The 14,093-nt window shown below is 45.4% G+C and overlaps 1 protein-coding gene and 1 pseudogene across 1 annotated transcript; one reads left to right on the top strand and one right to left on the bottom strand.

The window, feature by feature from the left end:
* Positions 1-3,468: 3,468 nt before the first annotated feature.
* LOC103646262 (eukaryotic translation initiation factor) lies at positions 3,469-8,893 on the bottom strand. Its single transcript, XM_008670990.3, has 9 exons — positions 8,500-8,893; positions 7,849-7,920; positions 6,998-7,093; positions 6,675-6,896; positions 6,279-6,376; positions 6,077-6,164; positions 5,648-5,998; positions 5,327-5,575; positions 3,469-5,038 (listed from the first exon to the last, which is right to left on the bottom strand). The coding sequence occupies exons 1-9, from the start codon at positions 8,644-8,646 to the stop codon at positions 4,001-4,003; spliced, it is 2,361 nt and encodes a 786-aa protein (XP_008669212.1). The 5' UTR covers positions 8,647-8,893; the 3' UTR covers positions 3,469-4,000.
* Positions 8,894-9,104: 211 nt separating this feature from the next.
* LOC109944149 (CASP-like protein 4A2) lies at positions 9,105-12,188 on the top strand (annotated as a pseudogene).
* The last annotated feature ends 1,905 nt before the right edge of the window (positions 12,189-14,093 follow it).

Raw genomic sequence — 14,093 nt, 5'->3', positions numbered from 1 at the left:
CCCCAAGCCGATAAGGAACGTGATAGCACAACTTCGCTTCCCGAACACGGTCCTCTTCAGATTGGCACTGCAGCACCTGTTCAAGTAGTGAGTCACGTTCTAAGTTGAGACGCGGTTGCCAGATGCTTGTCATTAGCGGTCGGTCCTTGCCGTTGGAGCAGACAAAGTCCTGCGTATTTTGGAGAGTCCCATTTGTGTCCCTCTGACAGGCACCGCCCAGATCATGAGCGACCAAAATTAACCCAGGCAAGATGAAGACCAGATTGCCCTTTAGGAGCACCATAGACCTGCTATCCTGATCATGTGTGCGTTGAACTTGGCTATTCATGACTGACTGGTAGCTCTCCAATTCTTCCCAGATGTAAAAATGAATTCTTCCATAGTTTACAAATTTCAGTTGTTGATAATTAAGCTCAAAGTCCACCAACAAGGCAATCCGACAAGGAGCACCATATGGGCGTTGATGTTTTTCCTCCGGATATGTAGGTGGAGATGGAGGCGTCCAGCAGGTGTCACAATACCAAACTGCAGTACCTCCACTCATGATGGTGAAAGAAAACCATGGCATAGGCCAGATACTAGGATTCCTACTTTGAACCTCGACTAATTTGTTGTAACTGACCACAGCTGTTTGTGGCCAAACCATCTCATCATGTCTAGCAAGTGGCCAACCAATACCAGCTTGCTGGTCTAGTGAATCTGACAGATAATTGTGAGCTGCACAAACTCCACTTTTAGTTTCAGATGCAGTGACATTCAGAAATTGCAATATAATTAGGTGAACTCTGAAAGAAGATATGCAATCCCCATGTTGCTGCTGCAAGCCATTCAGGAAGTAATCAACTGTAGAAGCAAAGCAGGTATGCCTAAAATAATCAGCTAAAAATGACTCCCACTGTGATACTACAACTCTGCTAGATGATTTCCTATCACACTGTAGAAGAGCTTCCACTACTGATTGTCGGTGAGCCACCGTAGAGGGACAACAATCTCGTGCAATGCTGGATTCTAGAGAAGCAGTTGGGTATCGTGTCCAACCATAATCTTTGTCAATGACTTCAACAGATTCAGGCAATAACTCCACTTCTGATCGGATTGGCGATCCACTGGATAAAGTGTGTTCGAAGGCAAGAGTGCCCAGAGCAAACTTATGAACAGAATGACTCTGCCTAGTTTCTTCAGATTGTGCATAGAATGCCATACACAGCGCACCAGTCCATGAGTTATGCCCTTCGCCACATGAAACGATATTTGTGTCATTCATGCTCCATACTTGCACAAGATCATTGTCACCAACTGACAGTAAATATTTGCCATCCACACTCCAAGAGCAACCCAATAGTGCACCATAGTAGCTTGCCAAATACTGATATGGAACAGGCTTCTGTCCAGGATCATGCAACTGCTGCCTCAGTGACATAGAATAGACATCTCCTAAGAACACCCCAATGAACAGATCGTGTACATTCTTGGCCTCTGAAGCAAACGACAACCAAGGAGGCTTTGGCGAAATGTAACCGGCCACGACCATTAACTCAATCCACGACGCCCAAACTGCATAATAGTAAAGAGATGGCCAAGGTACTGGTCTTAGCTGAATACCACTACTATGAATTTCCAACTGTACAGGTGGTGGCCATGGTCCTTTGTCAACCATAGGAAGCAACGGATGTAGCAGCACTGTATTCTGAGCATTCTTTTCCTCCAACACCTTCTGGTCCTCAACTATAGTGGCACCACTACCTGATAGAAGCTTAGCAGCCCGGACAACAGATGCTCCAGCTCCTAGTGCAGAAGGATCATAAGCGAGCAGGGCAAAGTTGTGAACAGGACGGAGGAAAACAACCTCTCCAGATATTTCAATGGAATATGGAGCAAATGAAAGCAGTATAGCAGCGATAGATACAACCACTGTTTTCCTATCAACTGCAACCAGACCCAGGTGCTCAGAATGATATATTATAATCCCTGTTCCAAAAAAATGTTGAGAGTGAACTCCATCAAGCATGCAAACGGGCGGCACATGCACCGTGACGCCGTAGGCGTGCGCGTCCCTGACGATGGCGCTTTGCTGCATTTCCTCGAATACCACCTGGGCACCAATCGAGGTAGGCAAAAGCTTGAGGCGCTGCAGCAGCAGACACCCGCTGTGCGACTTGACAGGGTCGAGGCCGGCGCACAGGAGCGTGTCCAAGGGCGTGGCGAGCTGCTCCTCGGTGGCGCGGTCCTCGTCGTAAGTGTCCACGACGGCGCCTGCCAAAGTGGCTACGTCGTCCAGGTCCAGCACGCACGACGCGTCGCTGCCGCGAATCCCCTTGAGCGTGCTCTCCATGTCGCCAGTCGCCGAAGCACACCACCACCAGGTTGCCGTGGCCGCTGGTCCATCATCAGTGACGCCGGCTTGGTGGTTGTCGAGCAGCGCCTTGTCCGAGTGGGAGGTGACGAACGCCTCGTCGGGGTCGGAGTCGAGCAGGTTCGAAGAGATATCGGCGACAGCATCACAGCCCTCGAAGAGTCCGCCCCAGTTGTCGGCGACCACGGATGACGCCTCGTAGTACTGCTCGCCGTCATCGAAGCACCCGCCCCAGTTGTCGGCGATGACGACGACCCCAACGGCTGCAGTCGGGGTGGGCGGCGTGCTGGCAGATGCGTCGGAGGATTGGTGGACGCTGAGCGGTGTGGGCGGATGGTCAAGGTACGTAGAGGGCGAGAAGCGCCGGTCCCAGCGAATCTCTAGCTCGTCGAATCGCCGATTGAGCTCGTCAAGGATGAGCTTGAAATCGAGAGACATGGCGTTGGCAAATTTAAGCCGAGGATCGAACGAATCTGATACCACTTGTTAGCAATCGGCTAGGCTAGAACACAAGAATTTGGTAGAGGCAGGGAAGAAGAACGAAAGACGTAGAGAAGAACAGATAGCTAGAGAAGTTTTCAGTAGAGTGCGATGGAATATAATTCTGTTACAAGATGACTCCTTCCAACTCCTTTCTCATCTACTTAAGCTTCACGCAATGCTTTCAAGAAGTTGATCCACGCCGGCCCGGTAACCATCCCATTGCTACAGCTGGGCCTTGTCGAACGTCGCAGCCCATCTGGCGTGTAGCTGGTCCGACACACTCTTGTCCACTGTCGTGTTCCTCCCGTGCAACCCGCGCATTACTGACACAGGGCAGCGCCGGTATCAAAGCAGAATATTACTATGTCCATTCGCAGCCAACATCGGGCTCCAGCTTTTTTCTCACCAGCGGCTGTTTGGTTCTCTTTGGGATGTGTAGAGAATTTAGTTGTGAAAATATAAGTATCGTAAAATAGTTTAAAGAGTTCAAGATCTAGAAAACTACGGATTCCTAATATCGTGACAACTCGATCGAGTTTGTATTCGTATTGATTTTGTACTGTTTTACTAAAGCGATTCTTATATAAGCTGAGACATTTTGTAGTCCGCAAAAGCTTTTGACGGCAAGAAGCTGAACAAACCCAAACAAAGAGACCCATCAAATATCCAGTCAAACAGCATGGAAATACAAAGCCCAAACGAATTGGAGCCAACATACGCTAAGTCGCCCAAAGGAATTAGGGAGCCAACATCACGGCAGCAACAGGGTAAACCAGGACCTAGAGATAGTTTTGACTCCTAAATAACACAATATATTGTACCCAATAAAACATTCCAAAATCATAGTACAACGTTACAAAAATGTGTAGTCACAGGAAAATAACTAACAACATTTTAGGTGGACATAGTAACAACATATTTAGCCTTGTTCATCTAGGACTCCTGCAAATTAAGTTGGTCGCCCAAGACCAAAATTCATGGCTTCTTTCTTTCCTTCTTGGCCGAAACAATAACAATCAACACTCATCTGATCTCGCAAAATTATACAGCTCAAAATTGTCTGTTCCTCAATTCCTTGACACCTAAACTATAGAGAGTACACGAGACCGTCTTTCGCAAGATACAGAATCTGAAAAGGTTGATAGGCCAAAGCTGCTAGGAAGATTATTCCAAAAGGCTGTTGCAAGCGTCTATTACTGCAGCAGCAGCAGGTGAGCCTAAGATAGCCTGACCTGATGGGTTTGCTTCCAAGGTTTTCATGAAAGCATTAGAAACTGCTTTGCGGTTGTAGGTATCCTCCATTTTCTTTAAAATAACCTCCAGAGCTTCAAATCTCAAGGCACCCAACAAAGTCAGGCGAGCAATGATCTCACCAAATTGTGCTGGAGCTTTAGGAAGGTCAATGCCAATGTCATCCAGCAGAGTACCATATAACAAGCAACCGGATTCCAGGTCTTGAGTCTTGAAAATTTTCTTTGTGTACAAATGCTCCAGTAGCCTAACAAGAGGATCAACAAAATTGGTGCCTTTATCTAGGGCAAGATTGACAGCTTCTTTAACAATTTCTGGGTAGTAATCAGGACTCTGCAGCTCCACGATACATTGATGGGCTTCATCTAAAATACGTATGCCAAAATACTCCTCAAGAAGAGCTATTGTTTTCTTCTGAAGCTCAGCAGTGTTCCCCTTGGGAGCACTGGCCTGTTTATCAGGAGCAGGGACAACAGCTGGTGCTGCACGTATTGGTTTTGGTGTAGTTTGAGCTGGTGTGGGCCCAGGCGTAAAGCTGAGAGGACGAGATGCTGAGACACCGGTTCCCAAAAGTGCACTCTTGCCTATTAGTGCCGCACCACTGCCTTGAGGAAGAAGCCTCGTGTTAATAGATGATGTCTTGTGAACTGTTGATGGTTTATTAAGCAACAATCCCTGGTTGCGAATCGAGTCACCTCTTGGCATTGATTTAGAACGGGGAACTTCCCAGTTATCATTGTCCAAACCAGGCATTCCAGGCATCTTTCTTGAACCAGGCATCCCAGGCATCATGCCTCCAGTTCCTGGCCGATTCATTGGAAATCCCCCTCCAGGTGAAAGTGGCCCTCCTGGTGAGCTACGGCCATTCCTAATGACAGATGCTGCTCCAGGACGTAATCCAAGATTCTTTTCTGCCTCAGAGTGAATTTCACTGATTGTCTTGGCCTTAATCTGAAAGTCACAAACAGCATAAGTTCCAGAATAATTTTACAAGGAACTGAAAGTGTGGCTATGTTCTGAACTGAAAATGTGGCTATGTTCTGTGACCTATGTATGATATATGATACCAAGAATCATCCAAGTGATGAATCAAGCATTAACTTCAATAAAATTCATACCGGTATATCAAAGTAACAGAATGATTCTAAGTATGTCATGTAGTATATGTGATGAGATCAAGGCATATTTAATGTAATGTAGTTAAATCATATATACAGTAACAGTAGTGATTCTAATTACCTCCTCACGTCGAGGCACCCAGTTATTTGACCGGAGATCAATCACATCACGAACCATAAACCTCAAACGTGGTGCAAGCTGGGGATTCATTGTTAGCTCCTTCATCTGGATGAAGTATGTGTCATTGATCCGCCGAGACTTTGTGTTCTCGTCAAGCTGTTTACCAATCGTATTGAAGAAATGACAGATAGCCTCAACATCTTCCTCTTCAGGGCATGGTTTTTTATCAGTCCCAGACCCCAATAGCTCCTGCACCAAAGAATGGATTAGAAGAGTTCTCACAGGATAATGGAGGTACTGTTGTTAGTTCCTGGTATGTACCATAACAATGTGATGAACTATCTTCTCAGGAACCATTTTTTGCTTGAGTAGCTCACCAATTAGCCGAATATTTCCAAGTGTTCTAAGTTTGACCAACCGTTCTTTGTCTCTTCTTTCCATCCCTTGGTCAGGGCCAGTTAATTTAGAAATCTCAGCTCTTAAGTTGCTAGCACCTTCAAAGGCTTCCTGACAATTGTTCAATATCACGCGCTTGAATGTGATCTCTTTGCCACCTGGCTCTTCAGAAGGGAATGTCGGAAGCTTTTCATTGAGATCAGAACAAAGTTGAGCATACATTGGACAGAAAGTGGGCTCAAAAACTGCCTTCTCAAATATGAGAGATATAACATCCTGAACAAAAGCAGTAGGGAAGACGTCAAAAAACAAAAGGGAAAAGGCTGTAAATAGATGGTGGTAAATAAAACATACCTTCAATATATCAGCAGTAGTAATTCCAGCTTCCATTAGTTGACCCTTTAAAAGATCGAATTTCTCTGGTGTAAGTTTGTTCAGTATACTGCATAATTAAGAGCAATTAAACAAAACATAATGGAGAAACAAGGAACTAGGAAGTTTTAAGGCAATCAACACGCTTAAATAACCGATCAGGAAGGTAAAATCATTATATTACCCTTTCACCGTTTTCAAGACTCTTTCTTTCTCCGAGAGATTGCCTCTTCGGGCTGACCAGGGCACTTCAGCCTTAATAAGAGCAGGGGTAGGGCCAACCTGAAATTTGGTAAAAAGAACAGGGCAATTATGATCTGAAGAGTAATTGCATGAAAATTAACTGATAGATCCGCAAAATGGCTAGCCCACTCCACGCGCATACAAGTTTAGTAAACGACATAATACAGCAATACAATAACTAAGAAAAAACACAGATATATTGTTTAAAATGTCAGACCAATGTTGGTTTCCATTACACTTTGTTCTCAGGACAACTTCAGGTCATTTGCAAGAAAAAAACAAATAGTGGGATAGTAAGATGGAATAGAGCTGTTCATACTCCTTATCTTGAAGGTACCTGAGCTTTCGAAGCAAACTGGGAGCTTAACTGATCTTGCCTGTTAGCTTGCTCTTGCTGCCTACCGCTAGAGGCATAGGCTTCTTTAGCCTCCCTTATGTTGTCCCAAGATTTTTCTTCATTAGTCGGAGTCAGCTGTGCAGACCGTGCACGCCAATCACGGCTATCAGTCTCAGCATAGCGATTCTGTGCTTGTGTTTGAGCTTGTGCTTGTCCTTGAACCTGAATAATGCATTTCAATGGTTTGACAAAACAGGGTCTTGTGAACGACTGAGAAACTTAAAAGACAAAAGAAAGGCCCCAGCAGAAGGTGAAGGGCTCACAGTTGAATCATTGCGAACCCAGCTCTGGTCTTCACCATGAAGCTCTACATCAATCTCTTGCTTGATTCTTAAAATTTCCTCAGACACATCAACAATCTGCCAAGAGGGGGAAGAATCATAATCAGTGTATACGAATTTGGGAAACTGTATAGATGGTCCCCAATCACAAATCATTAAGTTATCTAACGGCCATAGCCATAGGAAATGTCCCCAAAAAAAGTTATAACCAAATCCTTATATCTAGACCCATCCATTCTTTCCAGTTGTCACCCTCCTCAAATTAAATGAAGCCACCTAAAATTGGCTACTCCAATCAGCTACGAAGGTTCCTGCCATTTCTATTTAACATACACATGTGCAACTTCACCCTCATCTACTGTGAATGCCTCTACCTCCATCCTGAGTATTCTTCAGTTCAGAAAAGTACACACTTTGGATACAGCACTGACTCCAAGATATAAAATTCACAAAGTGCAAATGTCAAAGTGTCTACTTAACAAAAGAAGAAACTGAAAGTGCAACAAACAGAATAGTCATAAACAATATTCTTGCGAGCAATCTAGAAACTGCTGTAAACATTATTGGCCAAAGATGTCATTTTACTGCACAAACACTTAACAGTAGCATACAGTTGCAAGAGGGGGTACATTTTCTCAATGTGTGTGTGCTCTTTTTGCCACAGGCCCGATATACAATAATATTCCAAGAGAATTTCTGCAATCTTCAGATATGACAAGCTACATTATATGTGCTATTCTTTAAAACCATATAAGTGACCCATCTAGGAAGACATCTGTAGCAATCTTCAAACCCACAAATTGGCTTTGTATGAAGCATCAGATATTAAATACCTCACGCAGCTCGAGAAGTTGATCTCTTGTGTATCGAACACGCTCACGTGGCTCAAAATGTGAATCTCCGATCTGCACCAAGATATTAGCAATGTCAGAGTAGCACAAATAAGTCTACAGATCCATTGTAACTTCACATTAGCTATAGTATGTGAAACACTAAAGAAAATTAACCCAGTCGAAGCAGGGTGCACAGTGTACAAAACAGTTGAACCTACAAAGTACAATTCCATGTGTGAAATATAAACAACATAACAATGAAAGCAAGATTCGTGTTAACTGCTTAGCCACATCATATAGTATCCCAAAGACCACATACAAGCGGAAGTGAAGCCCTAAGGGTTGAATCCCTGGGCAGGAGCATGTCATGCATCAGAATCTACCAAATCGCATCCCAGGTAGTATCAATCCTTTGGTACGCACCAACATCTTATAAATAAAAACTCATTAAGAGGCGTGAAGACTACTAAATCTCCCCATATCTGACAACGAAATGAGACGAGGCACCAAGACAAGCTCATCTACAATTAAGTAGCGCCCCTAAAAAGGAGATCCGATCGTTTCCCCCGGATCTCCGCCTCCCGCCCCGCCGCAGACCAATCGAACTCGCTACGGATAGCAAGTCATCCATCCAGATCGAGCCTTCCTCACCTTGGAGATGCCGGAGGCGCCCCCGCCGTGCGGGCGGAGGAAGTCTCCAGAGACGGAGGTGGCGAAGGCGGGGGAGAAGAGGCGGCCGGCGCGCGGGCCGCCGCCGCCGCCGGGGCGCAAGCTGATCACAGGCTGGTCCGGCTGCATGCTTCGGGGGAGAGAATCCGACCAGAAAGCGAATCGCGCGGGACTCGATCGAGGAATCGGCGAGCGCGCGAGGTAAGATCGTGAAGGAATCGAAGGTTGTGGGATGAGGTGAGGGTGGAAGGGTTCCGTCCGCGACCTCTCTTTCGGGGAAGAGAGGAGAAGGGAAGGGAGGCGCGGGTTACGGGAGGAGGTGGGGTTTTATCGGTGGAGCTAGGGCTGTGGGGCTGTATCGTAGTTCGCTGCGATGTGGTGAGGGTAGTTTCGTGATTGCGTGCAAGGTTTTGCCCACGAGGCCTGGCGTCCGCGCACCCTCGTCGGCGTGCGCTCGTTCGGGCGGTGCGGATAAGGTAGATTTGAGTTGCTAAAATACAGTATTTATATTAAAAATTATATAATTCAATAAATAAAATTATATAATTCATAAACTAAAAAAATCGGCTTCCCTGCAGCCGGCGTAGATGCTGTAAATGTTCGGACTTCGGACTGTTGCAGCTATAATTTATAGAGATAAAATTTTGTAGAAACCACAATTATATTAAAGCCGCTTCAAAATGTCGTTAGGCTATAAGGTAACTTGCCACTGACCTTGTTCTGCCACCGGCTATATTTTACCACCTAAGGCCTAGTTTGGATACTCTAGGAATTAGAGGGATTGGAGTGGATTGAGATGTATTGTGAGAGTTTTTGATCTATTGAGGATTTAAATACTCTTCAATCCCTCCAAAACACTCTAATCCAAGAGTATCCAAACTAGGCCTAAGGGCTTGTTCGGTTCTACCCCAATCCATATGGGTTGAGGGGAATTGAGGGGATTTCAATCCACAGTAAGTCAAAATCCCCTCCAATCCGTATCAATCCCCTCCAATCCATATGGATTGAAAATAACCGAACAAGCCTTAATAGTGTCCACGCGCATTAAAAGAAGGCGCCAGACCGAGGGATCAAACCTCCAACCAAGTGAATTAGCCATTCTAATGCACACTTTTGAACCATTGCGCCACCTTTGTTTGTCCTGTTAGAAGAAACAATCCCTCTTCCTTTAACACCCGTACCTCGTACCTCCAGACTTCACCAGGCCTTTGGCATTCTGTCCTCCTATCCATGGTGCGGCCCATATTTCACCAACTTTAGCGTGGCCAGAGAGCAAAACAATACAACAGCGGTCATCCTGTCCTTCGGCAACCTCCGCCTCCACGACGACGCCAAAGCAACCGCTCAGTCAGCTCCACTCCGCGTCCTCCCTCTCCACGACCTCCACCTCTTCCGCTTCAACGAGCATCCGATGGAGATAAATGGCGCCTTCTTCGACTCAGTTTTTCTCCCGCACTTTGCCGACGCCAGAGATCTCGCTGTTCACAACCTCCCCTCCGCAGTTGCAACTGAGTCGACTGTGCGTGCTATCGCAAGAGGAAATTGCCCCTTCTCCGGCTTTGTTACCTGAACCGCCGCTGTGGTTTGTTGAGTTAAAAAAATCTTGATATCTAGTTTCAACTGTACCAAAGTTGCAGGGTATGTTGTGACCCACCCGATTTACCCTATAGCTGAATATTCACTGCTATATTTGCTAAATTGTGTTGTTGAACTGTGTTGCTAAGATAAATATTTTGGATATTCATAAATCAACTGAAATCTCTACTATCTATTAAGGTTGTAAGGGTAGCCTACCTTTTTTTGGTTCTGCCTCTCCCTGTCCGTAGGATCTTCTATCTCGGTTCTGCCGCTCCATGGCCGTAGGATCATATGTCGTGAGCCCACCGCGCCATACGTCACCCCTCCCTCACCCCACCACCTTCGGTGGCGCCTGCGTGCGCAGCAACCGCCCCCTCACCCACCCCGGCTCCGCCGCCCCCACCTCCGCGGTTCTCGCGTCCCCCCCTGCGCGCGCGCTCTAGACAATCTTCGCCGTGTTCTGCCTCTCATCCGTAACCCTGAACTCCGATGCTCACGAATCTTTAACGCAGCGATGACAGCCGCCTTCGCACCTACTCAATCTCCATCGTCGATCCGAGCACATGGCGATCCAAGGCGCAGTAGTAGGCCACCCCATCACCGACGTGCGACAGGGCGAGCAGCGGCGAGTGTCCGGCCGACACAGAGAAGCTCCCCGGCGCCGTCGCGTCCTCGGACGACGTGGACCTCATCGTCGTCGCCTCCACGCACCACACCGCCACCGCCAGGTATGTGCCGTCGCGAGTCACGTCGCACATCGCCGACCCGAATCCTGCTCGCTGCGGTGCGGGGTACTCGTGGAACGGTGGCCATCATGCTCGCCTCGATCCGCTCGCGCCGCGGCGGCGGTAGCCCACAGAGATGCCCTTGTTGCCCCTAGCTTTGCCTCCGGCTCCCGCTCCAGCTCTGCTTCCAAGGAGGCAAGGACCTCGCCTCCTCATGCACAGGTCAGGTCTGCCGGCCGACCGGGTCGTGCCCGCCATCCTATCTTGCAAGCGCCAGGCCACGGCGATGCAGCGCGGCGCGCTGCTGACTAGGCTGTCGTCGCGAGGCTCTACCTCGTCGTGCTCAACGTCGACACCCACATATGTTGGGCCCGCGACTACTACAACAACTACGCCCAGTTCCGGTACGCTCGCGCACACAAAATCCCCTTGGTTCCTATGGCCTTCATTCGCATGTTACTATGTTAGCTTGGGTTGGCAACTCCGTTCACTGCGCGTTAGCCATCCGTTCTGTTGCTTGCGCAGGTACTCGTAGGCAATCAACATCACTGGTTTCTTGTACTTGATGTTCTAGTTCGTCGCGCTCGTGGAGCTCATGAGGAGGAGCTAGCATTTGATTCCCCATCCTAAGCGTGATCTCTTTGAGTTCACCATGGATCAGGTTTGCGCCTGCTACCTCATGTCGCCTTTACCGCGCTCTCTTCTTCCTAGGCTTGTTTATGGTTGTGGAACTGCTTGTGCTCCTGACTATTACACCGAGGAAGAGGAATTGGTATGTATGAAGTCATCTTATTGAAGAAAAGTATAGGCTTTTTAACTTGGTGGTGGAGGAGATGCGTTACTTGTGATTTGTGATATACTCCTTGGTTACATTATGCTCCCTCCATTTGGTGCCTCGATTGAAGTCAGCTTGAAGTCAGCATGGTTAGGTCATCGCTGTCTTGATATGATATACACCCCAAATGCCTGCATTCTGATCATCCTATCATGTGCTAAACTTTGCGTCATCCAAGTTTGTGATGAATCTTTGTGGCTGTTAATTGCTACTTATTTGAAGTCAAGTAGAGAATATTCAGCATCAACGTGGAAATAAAACCTAGCTGATTGGTTGCTGCTTGCATACTACTTTTCATCCCTGATTACTCTTGTTACTTTATACATGAGGATCAACAAGTTCATTTGCATGTTCAACATATCTCATTTTCACATTCACTACATCCGTGCTCAAAGCCTCAAATATAAACCGAGTGAGTGAGCAATTGATGATCGCATGAGCCTCCTTAGTTAATATGTCTTCACAATGATTATGTGCTTCGTTACTTTATGCTTGATTATGGTTTTGATGGACCTTTTTGTCAGATAACTTAGTTTGCACAAATAGGAGGGTTTCTGTTGTCTGCAAATATAACAAGAATTATTTAAATTTATATGAGATCGAGCTATTATGTGATAGAATAATTTTGTACCTATACTTTTTACTTGATATTATTGCTTTTCCACTAAAGTTGCATGATAGTATTTTTACTCGATATTATTCCTTTCTCACTAAAATTGTGTGATCATATTTTTTTACTTGACACTATAGCTTTGGCTTTGGCTTTGGCTTCAAGGATTCGACAGCGGTCTCAATACTATTTGTTTTTCTTATCAGCTACAAATATGTTTAATTATGGTTTTATACACTTAAACAGAAGTGACTGGAATCTATGAAAAAAGTTATGTTCTGTTTCTTTGTTAGTCGACCATGATCTATCCACATGCTTTATGTGGACTTGATTGGTAAGAGTCTTCATCTTTGCATAGGCCTAGCCTAAGACGGTACCGTGAAATGGTTTACTTTGTTAGTTCTATGCATACAACCCTTGGCCCCATTGTGAAAGAGTTGGTTCTCTCATTTTCTTGTACAGTGAAAATGTATTGTCAAAAGCCCTTAGCCTCACGACATTCATTTATCCTGAACAAGGCACTGAATTTTGGGGTGTTGTTCCTGCGTGAGTTCACCTTTTAATTATTAAGACAATATGTATGTACATTTTCATTAAGGTAGCTCATTTCTGTGGTTTTTGTGTTGGTAAATTGATAATTTTGGGAGATTTCATTGGAGATATTGAATACCTAGCAGTTCCAGTCTCAAAAAATCGCTTATTTGTCATGCTGCTTCAGAGATTTGACCATCACGAGTGGTTTTGCTTTGCCAGTTCCATCCCTATACCATCTTGCTTCGCTAGAGCAATGCCAGGCGCACCGGCCTCACGGGGGAGTGCTCAGCTGGTTCTCATTTCGACCTTGCTCTGGAGGTGAGTTTGGGCCTATTGTAGAAAAAGATCCAAGCTTTAATTAATCATTATCATGCCATGTCTGAGAAAGAACTGTAATTCTGGTGAGGTATTCTCTACTCATTTTGTTGATTTGATTCAAATGGTTAACTAGACGTGGAAAGTCATGCATTGTACCGGATTTGAATTAACCTCTAAGGAAAAAAATAGTGTTAAGTCTGTATGAAAAAAGCAATGACATATTTTCATCCAGTAGCAGCTATCAATGTCAAACTAAATTTGTGTCAATGCACATACTGAAACTTAAGGCAGACAAAGAAAAAGAACAACCCATCTAGAAGGCAAGCTTCAATTCTATAGATGCTTAAAAACAACTGTTTTTGTGGTGTTATGTCTGATTCAGATTACTTATATGGTTTGATCCCAACCATATGTTGAGTATTCAATGTTATTCTTTAGGAGAGGTTCTTGTGATGCGAGTTTTTATTATTTTATCCTTTCTGTGTATCCTCCTTGTAGGATGTAATGTCTTTTGTGTGTTCTCCTCGTAGAAATTATCTTTTTCATATCTTTTTAGGAGAATGAGATTTTGTAATTAGCAGTATGCATTACACTTTCTAGGAATAGACTTCTCTAATCTCTATGATTAGAACTAGAATGATGTCCCATGTACTATTCATAGTGTGAGTATAACGATTGATTTAGCTGGTGCAGTTAACATTTACAGGATTTGGCTCCTGATATAGTCAGCTCGATGAGCTTTGGTGTGTTTATCAATGCTTGGAACTTATTGAGAGCACCTAGAGGGGGGTGAATAGGTGATCCTGTAAAACTTGAGACTTAATGCCACAAAACTTGATTAGGCGTTAGCACAATAATGCCAAGTGGCTTAGAGAGAAGTCTCAACAAAACACAATAACCACAAAGATATCAACACAGAGATGACACAGTGGTTTATCCCGTGGTTCGGCCAAGACCAACGCTTGCCTACTCCACG

The sequence above is a fragment of the Zea mays genome, chromosome 2, assembly GCF_902167145.1.
Source record: "Zea mays cultivar B73 chromosome 2, Zm-B73-REFERENCE-NAM-5.0, whole genome shotgun sequence".
NCBI lineage: Eukaryota > Viridiplantae > Streptophyta > Magnoliopsida > Poales > Poaceae > Zea > Zea mays.
The sequence above is the reverse complement of the archived record's forward strand: the minus strand, read 5'-3'. Positions and strand labels throughout refer to the sequence as shown.